The 26,643-nt window shown below is 43.1% G+C and overlaps 1 protein-coding gene across 1 annotated transcript in view; it reads left to right on the forward strand.

Moving 5' to 3' along the window:
• The window catches only part of mamdc2a (MAM domain containing 2a), a 113,102-nt gene that overhangs the window by 13,786 nt on the left and 72,673 nt on the right, over positions 1 to 26,643 (forward strand). Inside the window, exon 3 of the mRNA XM_048620073.1 lies at positions 12,862 to 13,118. Within this exon, the coding sequence (XP_048476030.1) occupies positions 12,862 to 13,118 (257 nt within the window). The remainder of the gene's footprint in view (positions 1 to 12,861; positions 13,119 to 26,643) is intronic.

Genomic DNA, 26,643 nt, shown 5'->3' on the forward strand with positions numbered 1-26,643 from the left:
ATATTCTTAGCTTCCCAAGCTAAAGGGCAACATCTAGTTCCTTTTCCCACAAGAAAAACTATAAGCTCTCTTGCAGTTGGGAACTTATCGCAGACATTTACATGCTATTAAAAACAACAAGTTTCATTTCCTGACATCCTCCAGTTATGGTCATTGCAGAACACAATGTTCTATTTTTAACCTTCTCATTGTTTTATTCACCAGAATAACATGTTCCATCTTTTTCATTGTTTTACTCAACTCTAATATTTCAAAACTGGCGTCTGGCAATGTTAGGATGATCAGTCAATTCAACTGTCCAATTGGGCTTTGCAATTCTTCCATTTCTGTGATGAAAGGCTTTGCAACATTTTTTGTGAGGCCCTACTTTAACTAATAGCAATGGAGCTAACAGTTTCTGTATAAGATTATTGATGCTAGGTAACTCCTGATCCATTTTAATAAAATGAGATGCTGATGATCTGAAGCAAAAACAAACTGCTGGAGAAACTCAGTGGATCTGGCAGCATCTGTGGAGAGAAATGAGGTTACTGAGTGTTGTGGACACAATGGTGGGGCCATGTTCCAGGGGGAGATAGGAGGAGATATCTGAAAGCTGGCGCTCAGCCTCTGCAATGTAGAGGTAAGTCCGTCAGACAACAACAGCACCACCTTTGTTAGCAGGCTTAATTACAAAGTCAGGATTGGATCTGAGAGCACAAAGTGCAGTCTGTTTAAAGGATGTCTCCCTGATTAAAGCATGTCTCCCTGGTCTTGACTGAGCACTTTGACTTTGAGATGCGGCCATTTGATCAAAGCACATGCTGTGTTTTTGCTGCTTGTGAAGGTGTGATAAGGATAAAGCAAGGTGCCATACAGCAACGTGTCCAGCCTGTGACTGATCACTGCTGACAACCACCACAAACTGCCTGGCTTTGTGCCTGCACTGAACAGCGAGGCAAGGCAGAAATTTGTGCTTCTGTTAGCTTCTGGCTGAGAGGACAAACCGCTAAAAGGCAATACCAGGTAAAGCAAGGCAGTGATGCCGTGATCTTCCAGGTAGGGGGGAGCAGCCCCAAGATGCAGCCTGGTCCAGTTAGTGAGCTGGGTACCTGTCCCTGTGGGCATAACATCCTCACAGCAGCATTGCAATGAAAGGTGCCAGTGTGCTTCAAAGTGCAGCTTTAAAGTGTAAGTGCTTTGGAAATGTGCCTCGATAGTGCGGTGAGGCTGGCACGTGCTGCCCTGGACCATGCTCTGAGATGTTGGTGATGGGTGTTCAAGATTGTGGTCCAGAGAAACAAGTGGTGACCTAAAGTCACTCCGACTTCCACATTGGTAATTTTCAGTAGCCAGTTTCTATCCAACAAGTGATCGAATAGAAACCTGTATATTAGTGGGGTAACATTAAGTAGTAATGAGGATGATATCGAATATAAATCCCTGTTAATGGGTCTCTCGCTGCTAACAGGCAAGAACTCGCATCTCGAACTAAGGTGGAAAAAGCAGTTTGTAGTTCCCAGCATTGAGAAAGGCCTCGCTTGATTCGATTGTGATTCTTCTAGATTTCTTGCCACAGCCCATGTTGTTCAGGGCTTGGGAAGATTCCACCCAGATAGTTTTTGGGAAGAATTTCAGAGCTTAAGGGACAGCTACTAAAAGTGAGGCAATAGCAGTCTACTCCAATGTGTTAATGAGATGACGATGCAACTTTGACACGATATCAAGACTCTGAGTATAGGTGGAAGAACTATTCTGGAGAGTTGTAACACCAGGATCAATATTTTGTGTAATAATACAAGTTTATTGGCACACAAGAGAGCTGGATACTAATAGATACAGCACATTCCGAGTTGGGACAGTGTAGGCTGAGAGCAGCTTCTGTAGTGTAGCTCTGAGCCCTGACATCCAAACCTCATGGTAGGCAGAATCAATGAGGACAGAGCAGTTTAGAGATGTAGACATGGAAGCAGATCAATTCATAGTGTTAGCTCAAACTAGCAACAATCATTGGGAGTGTGCAAGAGGCCAGAATTGGTGGAGTGCAGAGATGTTGGTTTGGAGGGGATGTTATGACACAGTTACAGAAAGATTACAGAGCTTGAGACTGGTGAGACCAAGGGGAAATTTGTAACAAAGGTGATAATTTTCCATTTAAAGCATTGCCAGACCAAATACTAATTAAGGTCACCAAGGACAGAAGTGATGGGTCAATTGGATTTGTTGTGAGTTAGGGCATGGGCAGCTAAGTTTTAGGTGTGCAGTTTTACAGAGGGTGGAATATAGAAGGCCAGCCCAGAGAGTGTTGGAATGGTTAGATCTAGAGGTAACAGAATGTGTAGGAAAGTGTTTCAGGAGCAGATGAGCTGAGGCAGGGATGGAGGTGAGCATTATCATAGCTGGTCATTAAGTGGTCATTAAATAATATGGAAGAGAAAGATATTACATGTACATATTGCCTTAGATCAATATTTTAACTAATTTGGTGGAATTCTTTGAGGACATTACTTGCATGGTGGACAATGGGGAACCTATGGATGTGGTGTATCTGGATTTCCAGAAGGCATTTGACAAGGCGCCACACCAAAAGCTGCTACATAAGATAAAGTTGCATGGTATCACAGGTAATGTATTGGCATGGATAGTGGATTGGTTGACCAGTAGAAAGCAAAGAGTAGGGGTAAATGGATGTTTTTCTGGTTGGCGGTCAGTGACTAGTGGTGTGCCTCAGGGATCAGTGTTGGGACTGCAATTGTTTACAATTTACACAGATGATTTGGAGTTGGGGACTAAGTGTGGTGTGTCAAAATTTGCAGATGACACTAAAATGAGTGGTAGAGCAAAGTGTGCAGAAGACACTGAAAGTCTGCAGAGGGATACAGATAGTCTAAGTGAGTGGGCAAAGGTCTGGCAGATGGAGTACAATGTTGATAAGTGTGAGGTCATCCATTTTGGTAGGAATAACAGGAAAATGGACTGTTTTAAATGGTAAAAGATTGCAGCACGCTGCTGTGCAGAGGGACTTGGGTGTCCTTGTTGCATGAATCGCTAAAAGTAGGATTGCAGGTGCAGCAGGTAATTAAAAAGGCAAATGGAATTTTGTCTGCCATTGCTAGAGGGATGGAGTTTAAAAACAGGGAGGCTATGCTGCAGCTGTATAGGGTCCTGGTGAGGCCACGCCTGGAGTACTGTGTGCAGTTTTGGTCTCCTTACTTGAGAAGGGATATACTAGCACTGGAGGGAGTGCAGAGGAGATTCACTCGGTTGATTCCAGAGTTGAGAAGGTTGGATTATGAGGAGAGACTGAGTAGACTGGGATTATACTCTTTGGAATTCAGAAGAATGAGGGGAGATCTTATAGGAACATATAAGATTATGAAAGCAATAGATAAGGTGGAGGCAGGGAGGTTGTTTCCGCTGGCAGGTGAAACTAGGACTAGAGGGCATTACCTCAAAATAAAGGGAAGCAGATGTAGGACTGAGGTCAGGAGGAACTTCTTCACCCAAAGGGTTGTGAATCTGTGGAATTCCCTGCCCAGTGAAACGGTTGAAGCTACCTCGCTGAATGTTTTTAAGGCAAGGCTAGATAAATTTTTGAACAGTAAAGGAATTAAGGGTTATGGTGTGCGGGCGGGTAAGTGGAGCTGAGTCTCAAAAAGATCAGCCATGATCTTATTAAATGGTGGGGCAGGCTCGAGGAGCCGGATGGCCTACTCCTGCTCCTAGTTATTAATATGTTAAAAACTGAGCTTTGTTGGTTACAATGCTGCGTTGATGTGAAGTAGTCATCTTTCAGTGCTAGGAAAAGGATAAATTATTGGTTTTACTGTACTGTAGTAATTTGGGTTCCTAATGAAAAAAGCATTGAACGAAGAAGCAATGGGAGGGCCAATGTTTGTCAGAAGGGATGATCACATGTTATGATAATGCTAATTATTTCCTTTGGATTAGTGTAAAAGAGACATCTGTAAACTTAGAACTTACCCCTTCAGCTCTGCAACAGTTTGAGCTCTTGGTATTCTTTCAATTTGCCGCTTTCCATCGCTCCGGCCGCTCCCTAAATCTCTTCACCTTTCTCACTCTTGAGAAACTTCTTAAAACCTACCTCTTTGACCAGCTGACCTGCTGTGCCTTCTTTAATGCCTGATAATGCTCCACCAAGGCATTTTTGGGACATTTCAGTTGTTTCAGCGGCGGGAGTCCGGGAGGAAGCGTGAGGGCAGCCTGGGAAGGTGAGCTTTTCGATTATAAAAGCCTTACCTTGTGTGACTCCATTTTTGGAGTAAGTGAGGTAATATCTTTGGGCGGTTGCTTTACCTGAAACACTACCGAGGTAGTGTCTCCCACCCATCCTCCTCCTCTAACCAAAAAAAAACGGTTCTGAGCGCTGATTTGGTAAGGCTACTAGTATTTTTTTTTAATTTGTCTGTTTGGGAATTCATAACAGTGGGAATGGATGTTAGGGCAGTTGTATGCTCCTCCTGTAGAATGTGGGAGGTAAGGGTCACCACTAGTGTCCCCACTGACTTCATCTGCGGGAGGTGCACCCAACTCCAGCTCCTCGGAAACCGTGTTAGGGAACTGGAGCTGGAGCTGGATGAACTTCGGATCATTCGGGAGGCTGAGGGGGTAATTGAGAGGAGTTACGGGGAGGTAGTCACACCTCAGGTACAGGAAAAAAAGTAGATGGGTTACAGTCAGGGGACGGAAAGGGAACAGGCAGACAGTGCAGGGATCCCCTGTGGCCATTCCCCTCAAAAACAAGTATACCGTTTTGGATACTGTTGAGGGGGGGGACTTACCAGGGGTAAGCCATGGGGTACAGGTCTCTGGCACAGAGTCTGTCCCTGTTGCTCAGAAGGGAAGGGGAGAGAGGAGGAGAGCATTAGTCATTGGGGACTCCATAGTTAGGGGGACAGATAGGAGATTCTGTGGGAACGAGAGAGACTCGCGGTTGGTGTGTTGCCTCCCAGGTGCCAGGGTCCGTGATGTCTTGGATCGTGTTTTTGGGATCCTTAAGGGGGAGGGGGAGCAGCCCCAAGTCGTGGTCCACATAGGCACCAACGACATAGGTAGGAAAAGGGATGGGGACGTAAGGCAGAAATTCAAGGAGCTAGGGTGGAAGCTTAGAGCTAGAACAAACAGAGTTGTTATCTCTGGTTTGTTACCCGTGCCACGTGCTAGCGAGGCGAGGAACAGGGAGAGAGAGCAGTTGAACACGTGGCTACAGTGATGGTGCAGGAGGGAGGGATTCAGATACCTGGATAATTGGGGCTCATTCTGGGGTAGGTGGGACCTCTACAAACGGGATGGTCTACACCTGAACCAGAGGGGTACCAATATCCTGGGGGGGAAATTTGCTAATGCTCTTCGGGAGGGTTTAAACTAATTCAACAGGGAGGTGGGAACCTGAATTGTAGCTCCAGTGTACAGGAGGTTGAGAGTAGTGAGGTCATAAATAAGGTTTCAAGGTCGCAGGAGTGTACCGGCAGGCAGGAAGGTGGTTTGAAGTGTGTCTACTTCAATGCCAGGAGCATCCGGAATAAGGTGGGTGAACTTGCAGCATGGGTTGGTACCTGGGACTTCGATGTTGTGGCCATTTCGGAGACATGGATAGAGCAGGGACAGGAATGGTTGTTGCAGGTTCCGGGGTTTAGATGTTTCAGTAAGATCAGGGAAGGTGGTAAAAGAGGGGGAGGTGTGGCATTGTTAGTCAAGGACAGTATTACGGTGGCAGAAAGGACATTTGATGACAACTCGTCTACTGAGGTAGTATGGGCTGAAGTTAGAACCAGGAAAGGAGAGGTCACCCTGTTGGGAGTTTTCTATAGGCCTCCGAAAAGTTCCAGAGATGTAGAGGAAAAGATTGCAAAGATGATTCTGGATAGGAGCGAAAGTAACAGGGTAGTTGTTATGGGGGACTTTAACTTTCCAAATATTGACTGGAAACGCTATAGTTCGAGCACTTCAGATGGATCAGTTTTTGTCCAATGTGTGCAGGAGGGTTTCCTGACACAGTATGTAGATAGGCCAACAAGAGGCGAGGCCACATTGGATTTGGTACTGGGTAATGAACCAGGCCAGGTGCTAGATTTGGAGGTAGGTGAGCACTTTGGTGATAGTGACCACAATTCGGTTACGTTTACTTTAGCGATGGAAAGGGATCGGTATATAACGCAGGGCAAGAGTTATAGCTGGGGGAAAGGCAATTATGAGGTGATGAGACAAGATTTAGGATGCATAGGATGGAGAAGGAAACTGCAAGGGCTGGGCACAATTGAAATGTGGAGCTTGTTCAAGGAACAGCTACTGCGTGTCCTTGAGAAGTATGTACCTGTCAGGCAGGGAGGAAGTGGTCGAGCGAGGGAACCGTGGTTTACTAAAGAAGTTGAATCTCTTGTCAAGAGGAAGAAGGAGGCTTATGTAGAGATGAGGCGTGAAGGCTCAGTTAGGGCACTTGAGAGTTACAAGTTAGCCAGGAAGGACCTAAAGAGAGAGCTATGAGAGCCAGGAGGGGACACGAGAAGTCTTTAGCAGGTAGGATCAAGTAAAACCCTAAAGCTTTCTATAGGTATGTCAGGAATAAAAGAATGACTAGAGTAAGATTGGGGCCGGTCAAGGACAGTAGTGGGAAGTTGTGCGTGGAGTCCGAAGAGATAGGAGAGGTGCTAAATGAATATTTTTCGTCAGTATTCACACAGGAAAAAGATAATGTAGTCGAGGAGAATACTGAGATACAGTCTATTAGACTAGACGGGATTGAGGTTCATAAGGAGGAGGTGTTAGCAATTCTGGAAGGTGTGAAAATAGATAAGTCCCCTGGGCCGGATGGGATTTATCCTAGGATTCTCTGGGAAGCTAGAGAGGAGATTGCAGAGCCTTTGGCTTTGATCTTTATGTCGTCATTGTCTTCAGGAATAGTGCCAGAAGACTGGAGACTAGCAAATGTTGTCCCCTTGTTCAGGAAAGGGAGTAGAGACAACCCTGGTAATTATAGACCAGTGAGCCTTATTTCGGTTGAGGGTAAAGTGTTGGAAAGGATTATAAGAGATAGGATTTATAATCATCTAGAAAGGAACAATTTGATTAGGGATAGTCAACACGGTTTTGTGAAGGGTAGGTCGTGCCTCACAAACCTTATTGAGTTCTTCGAGAAGGTGACCAAACAGGTGGATGAGGGTAAAGCGGTTGATGTGGTGTATTTGGATTTCAGTAAAGCGTTTGATAAGGTTCCCCATGGTAGTCTATTGCAGAACATACGGAGACATGGGATTGAGGGTGATTTAGCAGTTTGGATCAGAAATTGGCTAGCTGTAAGAAGACAGAGGGTGGTGGTTGATGGGAAATGTTCATCCTGGAGTTCAGTTACTAGTGGTGTACCTCAAGGATCTGTTTTGGGGCCACTGCTGTTTGTCATTTTTATAAATGACCTGGATGAGGGTGTAGAAGGATGGGTTAGTAAATTTGCGGATGACACCAAAGTCGGTGGAGTTGTGGATAGTGCGGAAGGATGTTGCAGGTTACAGAGGGACATAGATAAGCTGCAGAGCTGGGCTGAGAGGTGGCAAATGGAGTTTAAAGCGGAAAAGTGTGAGGTGATTCACTTTGGAAGGAGTAACAGGAATACAGAGTACTGGGCTAATGGTAAGATTCTTGGTAGTGTGGATGAGCAGAAAGATCTTGGTGTCCATGTGCATAGATCACTGAAAGTTGCCACCCAGGTTGATAGTGTTGTTAAGAAGGCGTACAGTATGCTAGGTTTTATTGGTAGAGGGATTGAGTTTCGGAGCCATGAGGTCATGTTGCAGCTGTACAAAACTCTGGTGCGGCCGCACTTGGAGTATTGCGTACAGTTCTGGTCACCGCATTATAGGAAGGATGTGGAAGCATTGGAAAGGGTGCAGAGGAGATTTACCAGGATGTTGCCTGGTATGGAGGGAAGGTCTTATGAGGAAAGGCTGAGGGTCTTGAGGCTGTTTTCGTTAGAGAGAAGAAGGTTAAGAGGTGACTTGATAGAGACATACAAGATGATCAGAGGATTAGATAGGGTGGACAGTGGGAGCCTTTTTCCTCGGATGGTGATGGCTAGCACGAGGGGACATAGCTTTAAATTGAGGGGTGATAGATATAGGACAGACGTCAGAAGTAGGTTCTTTACTCAGAGAGTAGTAAGGGCGTGGAATGCCCTGCCTGCAAAAATAGTTGACTCGTCCACTTTAAGGGCATTTAAATGGTCATTGGATAAACATATGGATGATAATGGAATAGTTTAGGTTAGAAGGGCTTCAGATTGGTTTCACAGGTCGCGCAACATCGAGGGCCGAAGGGCCTGTACTGCGCTGTAATGTTCTATGTTCTATGTTCTATTTTACTACAGTCAGGATTATATCTAAATGCAGGTCTTTATTGCATCTTCACTGAGTCTCTTTATTTGGTGCCAGTCTATGTAAACTATTTGCATTGGCAAGACCTCTAATTTTGTAACTGAAACGTGTGTGTGTGTGTGTGCGTGTGTCTTTCTCTCTGTCCACCCTGCTGTGTGCTCCTCGCTCTCTTTCATCCTTCCCTTTCTCTCTGTACTCCTTTCCCTCTTTCTCTCTCTCTCTCTCCCCCGCTGTCTCTGTGGTTCCCCCCACCTCTCTCTCTCTCTCTCTCTCCGTCCCCCTGTCTCTTTCAGGCTTTCACGCCTTTGTGGCTCAATAAAAGAAACAGTAGTTGCGTCTAAATCAGAAACATCAGTTGTTCGACACAGTTTACTCTTTTTGCAGCTATTTAACCCCATCAGCTTTTATTGACAAAGGAAGCTGAGAGTTAATCTACACATCACTTGGTTTTTGGACTGGCTGGCAATATTTATAAACTCCAGTGTTGATCCCACTCTACTAGTTTAGTGAAGGTTTAGTGAATTGGCATTGCTTATTCTCACTATGTTAAATCACAGCCAACCTGTCAACACTTCCTCTTGTGTTTATGGTTCTAGGCAATGCTTTCTGGGGTTGTGTCAACCAGTATATTTTAAGCAACTTTTTTGCCAAGTCTTCTTGCAGATTTTAGAGATGGGCAATTTGATGGATTGCAGAAACAATGAGCTTAGAGATATTGTCTGACACACATGAATGGTCAGCTGAAATAAATTATCGTGTTTTTAAAAATTCATTCTTGGGTTATGGGAATCCCTGGCAAGGCCAGCATTTATTGCCCATCCCTGATTGCTGATGTTGAGCTGCCTTCTTGCATACAGCTGCTCACCAGGTCAATGTTTTACTTTATTCTCTCATGAGGTGGAGGCCTTGATGGCAAGGCCAACATTTCTTGCCCATCCCTAATTGCCCTTCGTGTGCAAGGCCATTCAGAGGGCTGTTTAAAGTCCACTACGTTGTAATGGCTCGGAGGTCACAAGTAGGCCAGACTGGGTAAAAACAACAGATTTCCATTCCTGAAGGACATTGGAGAAGCAGAGGAGGTTTTGTGTGAATCAATAGTCATTTGAGACTAACTTTGTATCCCAAATGTAGGGTGTGGTGTGATTTGAACCCATGTTCCCCAGCACATTAGCCTATGTCATTAGGTTGCTAGTCACTGATACTACCACTTTACCACTTTCTGTCTGAGTAAGGTAGTTAAAGAGTCAACCACATTGTTGGGGTCTGAAGTTACCTGTAGTCCAGACCAGGTACAAAGGGCAGATTTCCTTCCATCGTGGCCATTACTGAAGCAAATGGGGTTCCCTGGTCACCATTAACTGAATTTTCAAATCCAGATTGATGTTTAATTTTATTTAACAGAATTTAAACTTTCTAGCTGCCACGCTGGGATTTGAACTTGTGATCCTAGATGGTTAGCCCATGCCTCTGGGCTATTCACCCAATAACATGTCTGTGTTGTCATAGCTCACAGGAATTATCAGCAAGAGCAGGCTATTTGGACCTCAAATCTGCTTCACCATTTCATAAGATCATATTTGGTCTGATTGTGACCTCAACTCCACTTTCCAGTCTCCTTTCCCATAGTCCTTGATTCATTCATTTATAAAAATCTATCCAACTCACCCCTAAACATGTTCAATCACCCAACTTCGACGACTGTTCAGGGAAGTGAATTCCACAGACTCACAACCCTCTGAGTGAAAAATAATTCTTCTAATCTCAATTCCAAATGGGAGCCCTCTCATTTTTAAACCTCATAAATGGTAAGGTGTTTGGCTGGACCTAGAAATTACAACTCCTGAGCTATTTGATGTTAGTAAATGGTTATTTCAAGCAGAAGTGAGTTACAAAATGAAACAGTCATTAATATCGAATTATATTCCTAGTGGATCACTTCTTTTTTATTGTTCATTCATGGAGTGTTGGATTTTCTGACTAGGCCAGCATTTGTTGCCCATCCCTAACTGTCCTATGGGCAATTCAGAGTGAAAAAAAGATTGCTGTGGATCTGGAGTCATGTGTAGGTCAGATCGGTAAGGATGGCAAATTTAGTGAATGGATGAGTTTTTTTTTTAACAGTAATTGACAGTGGTAACACCATCAGCATTTTACTTCCGTAATTTTATTGAATTCAAATCTCATTGTTTGTCCTGGTGGGATTTGAACCCATGTTATCAGAACATTCTATGTTGCTGTTTCTATTATTAGGTATTCAACTACTTCAGGTCTCTCTCTCCCCCACTCCAGAGAGGGTGTTTGTGACCATCTCAGATATCTAGGGTGACAAAGATATCAAATGATTACAAATATAAATCCTGGAATTTATTTTGTCTAATAACATTCCTCAGGCCATCTTACTACTGTACATGAAACATGCTAAGCTAAGATAAACTTTGTAGCTATAAAGTCACAGTAGGAATAGGTAGATTAGGTGAGTTTTGTTTTCAGCAAGATGAGGGATGTGAGCATTGGGAGCTTATAGAATGATACAGCACAGAAGAAGGCCATTCAGCCCATTGTATGTGTGCCACCTCTTTGAAAGTGCTATTCGAATAGTCACACTCGTCTGCTCTTTCCCTGTAGCCCTATTATTTTCATCCCTTTGAGTATTTATCTAATTCCCCCTTTGAAAGTTATTGCTAAAACTTCTTATCCAAACATTTCAGGCAGTGTATTCCAGATCACAACATCTTGCTTCATAAAAAATGGTTTCTTCAGCTCCTTTCTTGTGCCAATCAATCTGCTTCCTGACCCTCCTGCCTTAGAAAGAAGTCCTTTTTTTTACCCTAGCACAACTGCTTATGATTGTGATCATAACAATAATAATGATTGTAATACTTTTCCACTGAATTTTCTCTGCTGTAAAGAGAAAATCTCAGCTTCTCTAGTTTACTCTGCACAACAACATTTCCTCAAACCTGACATAATTCCAGTAAATTTCCTGTGCACATTCTCCAAGGGCCTGAAGTCCTCCCTAGCGTGCGGTGCCCACAGTATTGCAGCTTAGGTCTGACTGGCGATTTCTAAAGGTTTAACATAAAATTCTTGACTTATGCGTAGCTGCATGTCTCTGTTTTATATATATATAGAAACAGTAAAAACTGAAAAGCATTAGAACAGTTTCCATTCGCCCGTTGAGTCCCATGGACACAGTTTTGAGCTGATTTAAAAATGGACTAGAACACCCTGGTGCTATATAATTTAAATCTTCACAGACTGTTCAGGTGGCAGAGGCAGAGTGAACAACTTCCTGTCAAAAGATTCCTGGAACACTTTGGCGTGGGGGTGGAAGGATGCTGCTAAGGTTTAACAAGCTGGCTGCCAGGAGGCACATACTGTACATATACAAAATTTAAAAGATAAAGTTACAGGAGTATCCCAGCCTAAACCACCTAGCATGAGATGACTGTTGCAAACAGCATCAGCCCTGAAAGCGAGATGGTAAGACATTCTAGATAAGAGTTTGAAAGGTGCTTTGGTGAGTAGCTGCAGTGCAACTTGTAGATGGTACACACTGCTGCCATTGCACAGTGCTGGGGGATGTAATGAGGATTTAAGGTAGCAAATGAGGTGCTGAATAAGCAGGCTGCCATTAGCCAGAAGCGCTTGGCATACGGCACTCAGCAAGTTGGGTTTCTGCATTGAGCACAATCCGCAATCGGGATATGAGTTGCATCCAGAATTGTATCTGTTCTCTGAAAGCATCATTTCTCAAGCTTCTGCTCCAATTTACTTGAGTCTAATCAAACCTGCCATGGACTAGCTCAATCAGGCAATGTCTTATAATGTAATTTCTTTTAAAAAAGAATTGCTTTGAAACATAATGCTTGCCATATCTAAAAGTGATAGCTTGATGCAGTTTAATTAAACAGTTGGAAATGGGTTTATTACAAAAAAACTCAGCATTTTTAATTAATGTCTAGGCCACACTCATAAATAACAGAATTTTAAATCCCTTAGAAAGGTTTGAAAAACATACAGAAGCATTTATTGGGGATATTGAAGTGTAGTCAGTTTTCTTTAAATTAAAAAAAAACCTCAAAACAATTTAAAAGATGCCTACCTGTGGCATTACGCACAAAAAAAACACTTAATTTGAAGAGCCTGTTCAGACAGCTGGATATAAGTGCAATTAATCATGGTGATTCATTTATTGAAAATAAAATACCGTGTTCCTTCTTGCTGTGTTCTGCAGTTTTGGGCAAAGTGTGTTGAAAATATCAGCACCACTGAGGAGCAACTCTACAGATTTTTAAACATTTCCCTAGACTGCCATAATTTTGTCTGCCTTTTGTCATTTCAATGTTGCATTGACCCCCATGGAGGGAGGTTTGTGTGGGGTGGGGCAGGGAGAGGTATTTCTCCTGTCAAGGCTGAAATTAACATTTTGGTAAAATGTGTAAGTCTGTTGCTGCTCCAAAGTTCAGTGACTGTCAGTGTTCTCCTTGTTTTTCAGGTCGCTATATCTATATTGAAGGCTCACATCGTCATGATGGAAAATTGGGCCTCCTTACCAGTCCTGAACTGCGAGCTCTGGGAGAAAGCTGTGTGAGGCTTGTATATCAGATAACTGGCACAGATCCTGGAAGACTGAATATGTACTTTCGACCAGAAGGAAACAGCTTTGATTTTCTGCTCTGGTCTGCAAATGAATCATCTGACAGCTGGAAAATTGCTAGTATAGGTGTAAGGAACGTAACAGACAAATCCAAGGTACCTGCTGTGTGCAAGCAGATAGCTTGCTCTTCTAATTAACTATTGTCAAGTAAAGAATCTAGAAAAACATTGACTTAAGCTGTTAAATATTTGGGATTTCTGCCTCAGCTCACCTACTCCTGATTTCATTATCCATGTTTTGTTCCATTTACACCTGACTCCTCCAATATTCCACTTCCCCAACCTTCCACCTTCTGCAAACATGAGCTCACACATAACTCTGTACATTAATTTTGCCAAACTCCATTTAGCTGATTGTCTCTTGGCTCACAGTCCAGCAATGCATCAACTTGAACATAGCTTTTCTCGTGTACACAAGCCCCTCCATGATATCAATCTTATTCTATCTCTGTAACATCCTGCAGCCCTCAAACCTTTAAGATCTCAATATTCTTCTTCTTCTGGCCTCTTGCACAACCTCAGTTCTCATTGCTTTATTATTGGATGCTGTAGCCTCAGCTTTTTGAGCCCTAATGTCTGGGAATTCCTCCCTGTGCCCTTCCAAATTTCTCTCCTCCTTAACATACTATTTAAAAGTCAATTCTCCTTCAAATATCTCTTCATGTGTGTCTTGGTGCTTGGCTTTGTTTGATACTCTTTCCCCTTTTGCAGTTGCTATGCTGACAAAAGGGAAGCGCTGATGCTCAAACCGCTAATGAGTAATACTGAACCTCCAGGGGTTAAGTTCAAAGGACAGTAATTTCTATTGATTAGAATTTGATGGGATACTTCAGTTACTGAAAAGTGAGTGGTTTTCCTTTTCTCAATGCAACTGTGAGCGATGCTTTGAGACTTTACTCCATGGTGTGGTCCTTTAACCTCCCTACCAAGTTTTGCATTGGTTATGAAAGCAGCTACCAGAAGACATTATTCATCCCTGATGACCCCAGCCACCACCACCAGCATCACCATCACCTCATTCCCAAGTTTTCAATTCCCGTAACCTGACATACTTGATTTAGGGATATCATCTAGTAAAAAAGACTTCTATAAATTTTGAGATTAGTGGGGTAATTACCAAGCTGGTTTGATGAGATTGTCTTTCTGCATTCAGGATTTCGTTGAATAGGGAAAGTAATGTAGCTACAATGAGACAATTACAGAAGGCTACAAGCGTAAACCTTCTGCTAGGCTCAGCCAGGCGGGGACATAATGCCGAAATATTACTCAGGCAGTAGCTGTGGAGAAAAACACTGCTTCAGCCCAATTAGTTACATCTGGAGCCTTTTATGCAACTTTAAATCCATAAATGGGTGTTTTTGAATGAGTTAGAAATGCGCCCATTCGTTCTCATCCTCTTGTCTTTGCCCTTTCATCTTTTCATGGATGCTGCTGGACATGTTGAATGTTTCTGGAGTTTTCTGTTTATGAATCATAGAATCGAATTCCTATGGTGTGGAAACAGGCCCTTCAGCCCAACAAGTCCACACCGCCCATCAAAGCATCCCTCATAACCCACCTAATCTACACATCCCTGAACACTATGGGCAATTTAGCATGGCCAATCCACCTACCCTGCACATCTTTGGACTGTGGGAAGAAACCGGGGCACCCAGAGGAAACCCACGCAGACACGGGGAGAATGTCCAAACTCCACACAGTCACCTGAGGGTGGAATCAAACCTGGGTCCCTGACGCTGTGAGGCAGCAGTGCTAACCACTGAGCCACCATGCCGCCCTAATATTTCTATACCCAGGATGAATAGTCTTTTGCCTTTGCTCTCACATTGGTGCCTGTGGCATCTTGCTGTGTGCAGATAGGCCTCCACATTCCCTCCGCTACAACAGTCAATGCACTTCAATCACACTTTATCGACTGTAAACACTTTGAGATGTCCTGAGGTTCTGCAAGGCTCAATAAAAATAAACATTTTGCTCTGTAATTCAGCAAACCCTACCCTGCCACTGTTTTTAATGGATGGGTACAGCCTAGATAGTTAGGATTTGTGGTATCTTGCCTTCAGAAGTTTAGGAGGCAGGATTAAACCATGGTAGCCACTGATGTGGGGAACTGCAGCATTTTCTCATTTTTTTGTTATTACTCAAAGACAAACTGCACTCAGTAAATTAGGAGAGTCAGCTCAGAATTATTGCCCTGAATGTCCATTTGCTGTGAATTAGCCCAGTTCAACCATTCACATCTGGCCTCCGGATAGGAACAGGCAGAGGCCATTTAGCCTCTCAAGCCTGTTCCATCATTCAGTGAAATATGGCAGCTTTTTATTTCCACTTGCCTTACTTCCATAACTTTTGGCGAGCAAGCAGCTTTCCATCTCAGACTTAAGTAATTAATTGAGGTGGCATCAAGTGTTCATTATTACCTGTGTTCATTATTACACTTCTCACCCTTTCTGCAAAGCAATGTATCCTAACTTCTCCCCTGGCTCTGCGATTAAGTTCATACCTTTTGCCCAAAACGCCTCATCATCAGCAGAAGCAGTTTCCCAGTCAATTCCTTTCAAGATTCTAAAATCCACAATCAACTCACCCATTAAACTTTTGCATTCAGGGAAGAAGCCTAGTTTACATAATACTTCCTCTTAATTTAACCCTTGGAACATTGGTAACATTTTGGTGAATCTGCACTGCACTGTTTTGACCAATGTACCCTTTTCTAAGATGCAGAGAGAAGCACTTATCATGGAGTGTGCTGTAACCAAAGTTTTGTATAACTTCAGCAAAAATTCCTTCCCTTTTATGTTTTAGGCCTCTGGATATAAGGTCTGACATTCCATTTAAGACAATGATTATTTTTGGGTCTGATATTTTAGGGATCTGTGTACATGGACCTCTTTGGACCTACACTCTTTATAGCTTCTTAACTATATCATTAACACTCAGATGAATACTTTTTTGTTCTGCAATAAATGACCTCACACTGGCCTGCATTGAAATTCATCTGCTAGTTTTGCCCCTTCACTTAACCTACCAATGTCACTTTGTAATTTTATGCACCAGTCTCTGTTACTTAATGCAGCTTGATGACTATGCCATTGGTAAACATAGATGTACAGCTTTCTTCCTCAGGAAAGCTTCAGTACTAAGCCATATGGCCTACTGAACATGCTTGTTCCAGTCAATAAAATCATTGCTGGCCTTTTCCATCATGTCTACATTCCTGCCTTATCCCCATACCCCTTAAGTATTTTGTAATTTGTATCAATTATTATTCTGACGATGTTTGAACAACTGAACATCAATTCCAACTGGGTTGGAGGATTCCAAAGATTATAAAACTCTCTGAAGAAATTTCTATTCCTTCAGTCCTAAAAGGCTGACCCTTTAACCGGAGTCTGTGACGCCTGTGTTCTAGGCTTCTCAGCCATGGCAGCAACCTCTCAACATCTATCCTATGAAGCCCTTCCATGAGTTCCATGAGATCGCTTCCCATTCTCCCAAGCCCCAGGGAATGGAAAGCCTTTCTATTCTCTCCCCCTCCTACGACAACCCCCTAATCTCAGGAATCAAATCAGTAAACTATTGTTGCACCATTTCCAAGGAAATTATATCCTCCGATGGGTAGTAGTAGTTGCCAAAGCCCCAGAGGACCACAGAGCTGCTCTCTCATCAGAGAGAGAGAGAGAGAGACAACTGATAGTGAGTTGCCACCATACCTCAGGCAAGAGATGAGTTTGAGAAGATGGGATCTTCATGTTGACCTCACGGTTGGAAGCAAGGTGGCTTGCCTCAGGCATCCCATCCCCTGATGTCCTCTCAATCAGGCAGTGAGTGCAACATTTCCTATGTGGTGTACTTCCTGTTTCATTTTGCTAATTCATTTTTGAGTTGTAGCCAATAATTTAATTGCCTGGACCCAGGGGAATATGAGGAAGAACTGTTTTTAGGGAGGAAATTGTAATGATCTGGAACAAAGTGGTGCAAGCAGAGATGATGAATTATTTTAAGACGAAATTGGATGGTCACAAGAGGAAAATCAATTTTCAGGGCTCCAGAGCGTGGGACTGACTGGGTTGTTCTATATAAAGGCCAGCATGAACTGAATTGGCTGAATAGTCTCCTTCTTTGCTATTATGACTGAGAGTCAGGTTGTGCAAGAAGGGAAAGGGTAAATAAAACAACTGCAGGATGTAAAAGTTGAGCAATGTGAAACATGGCATCAACATGGATTTTCCATCTCTTGGTAGTTAAGAATATTTCTGACAGGGCCCTGCCTAATTCAGCAGCAACATGAAGCCAATTTATGTGGCATGTAGATTTTGCAGTTAGAATCTGCAGAGTTTTGGTGACATCTCAATGAGAGAAATATGTTTTTAATATTTTATGAATGTCTCTCAACTCCTTCCTTTTCTTTAAGTTAAAAAAGAAACTCCATCTTAAATGCCTTAAATGAACTTTACCACAATCTGGTAACATCACGAAACTGATAGAAGATCCAAGGTTAGTCGTTCCAGAACCTAATGCCAAACCTGTGGCAGGAACCACATGAGCAGCTCAGGAAATTAGTTAAGAAAGTGAAAATAGTGTGTTTGCAGCTTTCGATAATTTCCAACATCTGTAGGCCTTCTTTTGTTGTTGGTGCTTTTTTTTTCAAGGATGAGAAAGTTTGAAGTCAGGAAATACATTTCTCTTATTCACTGGATGCAGGCATCACTGTCAAAGCCTGCATTTAATGACCATTCCCATTTTGACACTGAGAAAGTGGTGAGCTGTGACCTTGAATATAATTCAGTGGATGCCAGGTTATTTCAGAGAAAGTTGAGAGTCACCCAAATTGTTGTGGGTCTGGAGTCACATATAGAATGGACCGGGTAAGGATGTCAGATTTTCTGCTCTAAAGGACATTCGTAAACCAGATGGGTTTTATGACATTACTCACATACACTTGTTGTTGTTGTTTATGACATTACTGTAGTTTTATGCTCATTATTACTCTTCTGCTTATTCCAATTAGTTGAAATCATTGGGATATAAACTGCCATTCATGGATCATTAGTCCTAGCTTCTGGGGTTACAATAATTAACCTTCAATCAAACCCATGACTTCTAGAACTAGATGCCATCTACCCTATCCAGATATTCTGGTAAAGAGTCTGTAGCTGTAACTGAGCTGAATTTGAGGGCTTTTTGAGTTTTCTTTGTTCCAGTTTCCTGACCTCTTGCAACCATAGTATCCTGGAGCATAGAAGGAGCCTATTCAGCCCACTGTCCCACTGGCTCTTTGAAAGAACTCTCCAACTGTTCCACTTCCACCTGCTTTTACACTGTAGCCCTTCAGTTTTTATTCTCTTTTGTAAATTACTATTGAATCTTCCTCAACTCCCCCACGTCTCCTTTCAAGTGGTGCTTCCCAGATCACAGCAAATTAGTGTGTAACACAAATTAGCCTGCATTCCTCTTTTGGTTCTTTGGTCAGTTCCGTTAAATCTGTGTCCTCTGTTTACTGACCCTCCCACAACTGGAAACAGTTTATTCTCACTTACTCTTTCAAAACACTTCTTAACTTGCAAAATCTCTATCACGTCTCCATTTTAGTCTTCACTGATGTAAGGGATTCTGCTGGGATGAATATGGAGTTCCATAATGTTGCTGCAGATGTTTTGAGTTGTGTGATTGAGAGATGCTGATTATTGTTATTAGGAATGCACACATTAGGTTCCCTCAGATATTTATGCCAACATTGTAGACAAACTGTGACTGAAAGATCAACTATTATCTTTACCCTGATTCAAAACAACAGTTAACTTTATTTTGAAAAGTCCCTCTGTGGCACAGAGAGGGAAAACTACTCAAACTAATATACTGTGTTCCTCCTCCTCTTTTTTTCCGCCACCAGCATACTGTAATTATTCAACATCTGCTGCCTCTAAAAATGCAACCAGTGGTTTTCTAACTCAGCAAGAGTTTGAAATGATTTTGCAATCAGAATTTAAAAATCTGTTCCAATAGACTAGGAGTGGGGCAGGGCTGTTCACCGACTCTGAGTTTGACCTTTAACTGTGCTAAATTGCCTTGTGTAGGTAGTGACTTGTGTTCAGGGCTTTAATATCTCATGGTCTGATGAGAAAGGATGTCTGATGGGTTAAAAGCATGTCAGTTGAGGAGAGAATTGAACTTTCTTGCCACACTTAAGCAACTGGCTGGATTGGCTCACACACAATGAATGATTGTTTGAAGGAAGTACCAGGCACCCTCTTTCTTCATTCAATGGATGTGTGCAACACTGGAAAGGCCAATATTTATTGCACATTCCTCGAGATAGTGTTGGTGAGCTTGTTAGACAATATTAAAGTGCCTCAAGCATCCCAGTAGGCCAGACTGGGTGAGGATGACAGATTTCCTTTCCTGAGGAACTTTGGTGAACCATATTGTTTTATACAGCAAGCTAATTTATTGTCACCATTACTGGTAGCTTTTTTATTTCAGATTTACCTAATTAACTAGGTTAAAATCTCCACCAGGTGTAATGGAATAGGGACTTATATCTCAGGGTCATCAGGTCTGTAGGTTACCAGTCTGGTAAAATGACCATGCTGACATAGCAAGAAGCCTGCAAGTATACACCAACAAAGTTTAGTCATGTAGCTTTTTCTTTGCGCCTAAATAACTAGCATCCTTCGACATTTCACACCTTCATCCCCAAGCACAGCTGTCCTGGTATTTCCCCACAGTTCCCTTACAATGTAACTCGGCTTGTTCCTGAATAGGAATTGTTCCATGAAGGAGAAAACAGAGTTAATGTTTCGGGACCGGTGACCCTTCCTCAGAAGGGTTTTGAGGAAGGGTCACCGGACCCGAAGCGTTAACTCTGTTTTCTCCTTTACAGACGCTGCCAGACCTGCTGAGCTTTTCCAGCAACTTTGTTTTTATTCCTGATTTACAGCATCCGCAGTTCTTTTGGTTTTTATTTAGGAGTTGTTCCATGTTATGGTGACAAGGTCCGAAGAGACCAGTCATGGCCTCCTGTCTCACATTGCTGTTGTCCACTATCCCAGAATGCTTTGGTGCCAGGACTCTTTAGTGCAACTGGATACTCAGATCAGATAGCTGCTGGACATTTAATGGCCAGTCAGAGTCCTGAGGGCAGGATGGAAACATCTGGATTAGTGTTTTCTCAATATTGTGAATCCATTCAAATGCCTGGTTGTCACCTACTGTTTGTGAAGAACCAACTGATGGGGAGTAATCCCAGAGGTCCATTGTTCAGCTGCAGGCTGTCACAGAGGCCTGCAATATCTGCTCAAAATACGAAATAATGCAGCTGACACTGAGGCTATTTGGCTCATCTTGCCCGTACTGGTTCTTTGATAGAGTTGTCCAGTTAAACCCATTACCCTCTCCTCCCCTCTTGCACTGTTTTTTTTTCATTCCTTTCAAATATAAATCCAATTTTCTTTTGAAGGTTATTTTTGAATCTGCTTCTACTAACCTTTCAGGCAGTGCATTCCAGACCATCATAACTTGCTGTGTAAAATAAATGTTTCCTCATGCCCCCACTGGTTCTTTTGCCAATTACCTTGAATCTGTGTCCCCTAGTTACTGACCCTCCTGCCAGTGGAAACAGTTTCTCCTTGCTCACTCCTCGCAAAATCATTTTGAATCTCCCAGTCGTCTTTTGTTTTACTCAAAGGCAAACCAAATAATAGAATTGTTGCATTACAGAAGGAGCCGTTCAGCCTATTGTGCCAGCTCTCTGAATGAGCAACTCACCTGTAGTGTTATTCTCCTGCCTTCTCCCCATAAGCTTGCGCCTTGTTCCTTTTCAGGTAACAATCTAATTCCATTGCAAAATTGTCAATTGAACCTGCCTCGACCATGTTGTCAGGCTGTGTACTCCACATGCTGACTGCCTGCTACATGGAAGAAGTTTCTCCTTGTGTTGCCTTTGCTACTTTTGCCAGTTAGTTTAAATCTGTGCCTTCTAGTTTTCACACTGATGTGAACAGGGAAAAACTATTTTTCTCTATTTGTTCAATCCAGGTGCCTCATGATTTTAAATACCTCTCATGGAAACACTCATTCCAGCCTTCTCTTCTCTAGTCCCAATTTCTTCAATCTATCTTCCTAACAGAAGTTCCTCATGCATGGAACCATTCTCCTGAATCTTTTCTGCACCCTCTCCGGTGCATTCACATCTTTGCAAAATGTGGTGCCCGGAACTGGATACAATCCTCCAGCTGAGGCTGAACTAATGTCTTGTCTGTGTTAAACACATAACCTCCTTGCAGTTGCTCCTTAAGCCCCTATTAATAAAGCCTAGAATACTGTATGCTTTAATCACATTCTCAACCTGTCTTGCCATGTTTAGAGTTTTGCCCTTTGTGGTGTCTTTCCACGTTCTTCCTATCAAAGTGAATCACTTCATGTTTGTCAACATTGAACTTCATCTGCCCCTTATCCACCAATTGCATCAAGTATGTCCTTTAGAAATTCTCTTGAGCTTTCACAATGCTTCCACATTTTATAACATTTGCAAATTTTGAAATTTTGCCCTGTACACCACAATTGAGCTTATTAATATATATCAGGAAGACAAAGGCTCCCACCAGTGATGCCTGGGAACTCCACCGTAAAGGTTCCTCCAGTTTGAAGAGCATTCATTAACCAATACTCTGGTTTCTGACACTCATGTCCCTTTTATTCAATGGGCTACAACTTTGCTGACAGGTCTGTTGTGTGGTATTGTATCAAATAGCTTTTGGAAGTCCACATGCACCACATCAACACTTTTGTCATCTCTCTGTGTTAACTCCTCAAAACACTCCAGGTTAGTTAAACATGATTCTTTTCCTTATGAAATCTGTGCTGGCTTTCCTTAATTAACTTCTCCAAATTCTCCACCAATGTTCCACTTAGGATACATACCTGTGTATTAATCTAAAATGGAACAAAGTAGCTTTGCGCAAAATCGAAAAATGAAAGAAACTTTGATCTTTACAAGTCCAAAGTTGCTCATCATTGTTTTAGCTCTTTGCTATCTCCATGATCTTAAAACAGCAGCGGTAAGGCTAGAATGGGAATTTTAAGAATTACTTGTGAAACATGGACATTGCCAGCTGGCCAGCATTTTTATTGTCCATCCCAAGTTGCCCCTGAGGACTTCTTGAACTGCTGCAGTCCACCTGCTGTGGGTTAACCTACAATGTCCTGTGGGAGGGAATTCCAGGATTTTGACCCAGCGACAGTGAGGGAACAGCGGTATCTTTCCAAGTTAGTATGGTGAATGGCTTGGAGGGGAACTTGCACTTGGTGGTGTTCCCATGTATCTGCTGCCCTTGTCCTTCTAGGTGGAAGTGGTCATGGGTTTGGGTGATGCTGTCTGGGAACCTTTGATGAATATGTGCAGTACATCTTGTAGATAGTACACATGCTGCCATTGGTGACGTAGGGAGTGGATGCTTATAAATGTGGCAGCAATCAAGTGGGCAGATGGTGTCAGGCTTCCTGACTGTTGTTGGAGCTGCACCATTCAGGCAAGTGGGAAGTATTCCATCACATTCCTGACTTGTGCCTTGTAGATGGTGGACAGGCTCTGGGGATTCAGGAGGTGCGTTACTCGCCACAGTATTCCTAGCCTCTGACCTGCTTTTATAGCCACTGTGTTATGTGATGCCACCGGTTCAGGTTCTGGTCAATGGTAAACCCAGGGATGTTGATAGTAGGAGATTCAGTGATGGTAATACCAATGAATGTCAAAGGGCGGTGATTAAATTGTCTCTTGTTGGAGTGGATCATTATTTGGATTTTTTGTGACCCAAATGTTACTTGCCACTTGTCAGCCCAAACCTAGGTATTGTCCAGATCTTGTTGCATTTGAACATGGACTGCTTCAGTATCTGAGGAGTTGTGAATGGTGCTGAACATTGTGCAATCGTTGGCGAATACTCCCACTTTGACCTTATGATGGAGAGAAGGTCATTGATGAAGCAGCTGAAGATGGTTAGGCTTAGGACACTACCGTGCGGAACTCCTGCAGAAATGTTCTGGACCTGAGATGACTGACCTCCAACAACCACAACCATCTTCCTATATGTCAGGTATGACTCTAACCAGTGGAGAGTGTTCCTCAGATACGCATTGATTCCAGTTTTGCTAGGGCTCCTTGATGCCACACTTGGTTGAATGCAGCCTTGATGTCAAGGTCTGTCACTCTCACTTCACCTCTGGAATTCAGCTCTTTTGTCCATGTTTGAACCAAGGCTGTAATGAGGTCAGGAGCTGAGTGGCCCTGGCGGAACCCAAACTGGGCATCACTGAGCAGGTGCTGCTTGATAGCACTGTTGATGACACCTTCCATCACTTTACTGATGATTGAGAGTAGATTCAATTTTCTACATTGTCAGTTAGATGCCAGATGCATATTGTAGCTATGCTGGAATAGCTTGGCCAGGGGAGCAGCAAGTTCTGGAGCACAATGCTTCAGTACTATAGCTAGAATCATGTCAGGGCCATAGCATTTGTAGTATCCCATGTAACCAACCATTTCTTGATATCATGTGGAGTGAATTGAATTGGCTGAAGACTGGTATCTGTAATGCTGGGGACCACTGGAGGAGATTGAAATGGATCATCCACTTCAGCGTTATCTTTTGCACTGATGTGCTGAGCTCTTCCATCATTGAGGATGGGGATATTTGTGGAGGCTCCTCCTCCAGTGAGTTGTTTATTTGTCCACCACCAGTCACAATTGGATGTGGCAGGACTGCAGAGCTTAGATCTGATCTGTTGGTTGTAGGATAGCTTAAATTTGACTGCTGTTTGCTGTTTATACTGTTTGGCATGCAAGTGGTCCAGTTTGGTAGCTTCACCAGGTTGACATTTTTAGGTATGCCCGGTGCTGCTCCTGGCACATCTTCCTGCACTCTCCATTGAACCAGAGTTGATCCCCTGGCTTGATGGTACAGGTAGAGTGGGGGATATGCCAGGCCACGAGGTTACAGATTGTGCTGGAGTACAATTCTGCTGCTGTTGATGGCCCACAACACTTCATGGATGCCTAGTCTTGAGTTACTAGATCTATTTGAAGTCTGTCCCATTTAGCACGGTGATAGTGCCACACAACACAACGGAGGTTATTTGCAATGTGAAGGTGAGACTGACTGTCCACAAGGACCGTGCGATGGTCACCCTTACTGATGCTGTCATGGACACGTGCATCTGCAGCTGGCAGATTAGTAAGGATGATGTCAAGTATGTTTTTCCCTCTTATTGGTTCCCTCACCACCTGTCGGACCCGGCCAGCTCGATCAGTAGTAGTGCTGCTGCGGACATTGAAATCCCCCACTCAGAGTACATTTTGTCCCCTTGCCATCTTCAGTGCTTCCTCCCAGTGTTGTTCAACATGGAGGAGTACCAATTCATCAGCTGAGGGAGGACAGTATGTGGTAGTCAAAAAGTGGCCTTCTTGCCCATTTTTAACATGAAGCCATGAGACTTCATGGGTCTGGAGTCAATGTTGAGGACTCCCAGGAGCAACTCCCTCCTGACTGTGTACCACTGTGCCACCACCTCTGGGTCTGTCCTGCTGGGGGGAACAGGACATATCAAGGGATGGTGATGGTGGTGTCTGGGACGTTTTCTGTAAGGTATGATTCTGTGAGTCTGACTATGTCAGGCTACTGTTTGACTAGTCTGTGAGACAGCTCTCCCAATTTTGGCACATGTTCCCAGATGTTAATAAGGAGGACTCTGCAGGGTTGACAGGGCTGTTTCTGCTGTTGTTGTTTCCAGTGCCAGGCTTGATGCTGGGTAGTCCATCTGGTTTCATTTTTTGTTGAGTCTTCATAGCTATTGATACAACAGAGTGACTTGCTTGGCCATATCAGAGGGTAATTAAGAGTCAACCACATTGCTGTCGGTCTGGAGTCACACGTAGGCCCAGACCAGGTAAGCACAGCAGATTTCCTTCCCTGGCATTAGTGAGCCAGGTGGATTTTTCCGACAATGGCAATGATTTCATAGTCTTCAGTAGGTTCTTAATTCCAGACATTTTTTTTTGATTGAATTCAAATTCCACCACATGATGTGGCAGGATTTGAACCCAGGTCCTCAGAACACTAGTTGACTTTCTGGATAATAGTCTAGTGATAGTAGCACTGGGCCATCGCCTCTCCTGAGCCTCCATCTAGATCTGTCTTGGGAGAAAGGAAGAAAATGTTCATTTATATACTGTGTTTCACAACAAAGCATTTTTGAAGTGTAGAAAACAGTCAATGTTCACACTGCAGGCTCCCACAAACAGCAAAGCGATGATGATCAAATAATTTATTTTGAGTAATATTGGTTGAAGGTTAATTATTGCCTAGGACATTATGGAAGGCCTCTGCTCCTCTTTGAAATAATATCATGGTATCTTTACATCCATGTGAGAAAGCAGACAAAGTCCTATTGGAAATGAACCACAACTAGTCATCTAATAGTTCCTCAGTACTAGAGGAGAGTACTAACTGCGATCTTACCCTTAAGATCATAAGACTTAAGATTAAGACTTGGCCCACAATTATCTGAGTTAGAGGCAAGAGTACTACCCACTAAGCCAGAACTGACATATGTAAGGAATGAAAGATTTATGCTGCTATCTTTTGTATGGGTGTGTGGACTGTATTGAATTCTCTACAAAATACTCAAGGAACAATACAATGAGGGGCTAGATTTTATGAGGGACATGTTGTTCGCCTGTCTCCAAGAAAAAGCTTAGTCACAAACTGAGCGACTTTAACAAACAAACAGTGATAATGTGCTGGTGACAGCCTTTTAAGCTCAGCATGGGACTTCTGGCCTTCATTGATGATGTTTTCAGTCTGATTAACCAAAATTGGCAATGTTTTCCAAACTGCAAAAAATGCATGGTTGTGGAAAGCTCGACATAAATGAAAGTTTTCTTCAATTCTCCCAGGAGAGCTCTCAGATTGCAAGCAGTCCCATAATGAAAACAGCATAGTACCCAGGGGGGATAGGCACCCTCGTGGGGAAGGGTTTGGGATGGAGCGTCAAGCTTTGGAGGCTGGAGCGTGGTGGAGAGGGAGACATTAGGGCTTGGGGTTACCATCTTGGGAAGGGTATGTCCCAAATGTGAATTGGTCACAAGCAAAGAAGGCACTCCCCCTTTCCTTCCCACTTTTTCACCAGAGTTACCCATTCTCACCTGCTTTCCCCTGCTAACTGCATTATGGCATGGGCATCATTATTTTCGGGTCAATTGACTTGAAAGCAAGCTTGTTGACGGTTAATGAGTTTTTTTTGTGAATGGTGGGCAGGCACTGGCATTGACTTTGACATTCACCCAAATAATCTATTGTGGGAAGCTGGCATGTTGACGTGTGGTTCATGATAATTCTCTGGATTTTAGTAAAGATACCATAGTCTCAGTCTCATTAAAGGTAGATAACTTGTGGTGAGTTTAACCTGTGGGTCAGCACACCTCAGACAAAGCTGAGAAGGTGGGACCTTTGTGGTACAAGTATGGAACCTGTGCTGTTGGCTTCACAGTGCATCACAAACCATATGTCCCACCAACTGAGCTAACCAAACCCCTCCTGTGTGGAATGGTAGCCATCTTGATGAA

The sequence above is a fragment of the Rhincodon typus genome, chromosome 3 (genome assembly GCF_021869965.1).
Source record: "Rhincodon typus isolate 14 chromosome 3, sRhiTyp1.1, whole genome shotgun sequence".
NCBI lineage: Eukaryota > Metazoa > Chordata > Chondrichthyes > Orectolobiformes > Rhincodontidae > Rhincodon > Rhincodon typus.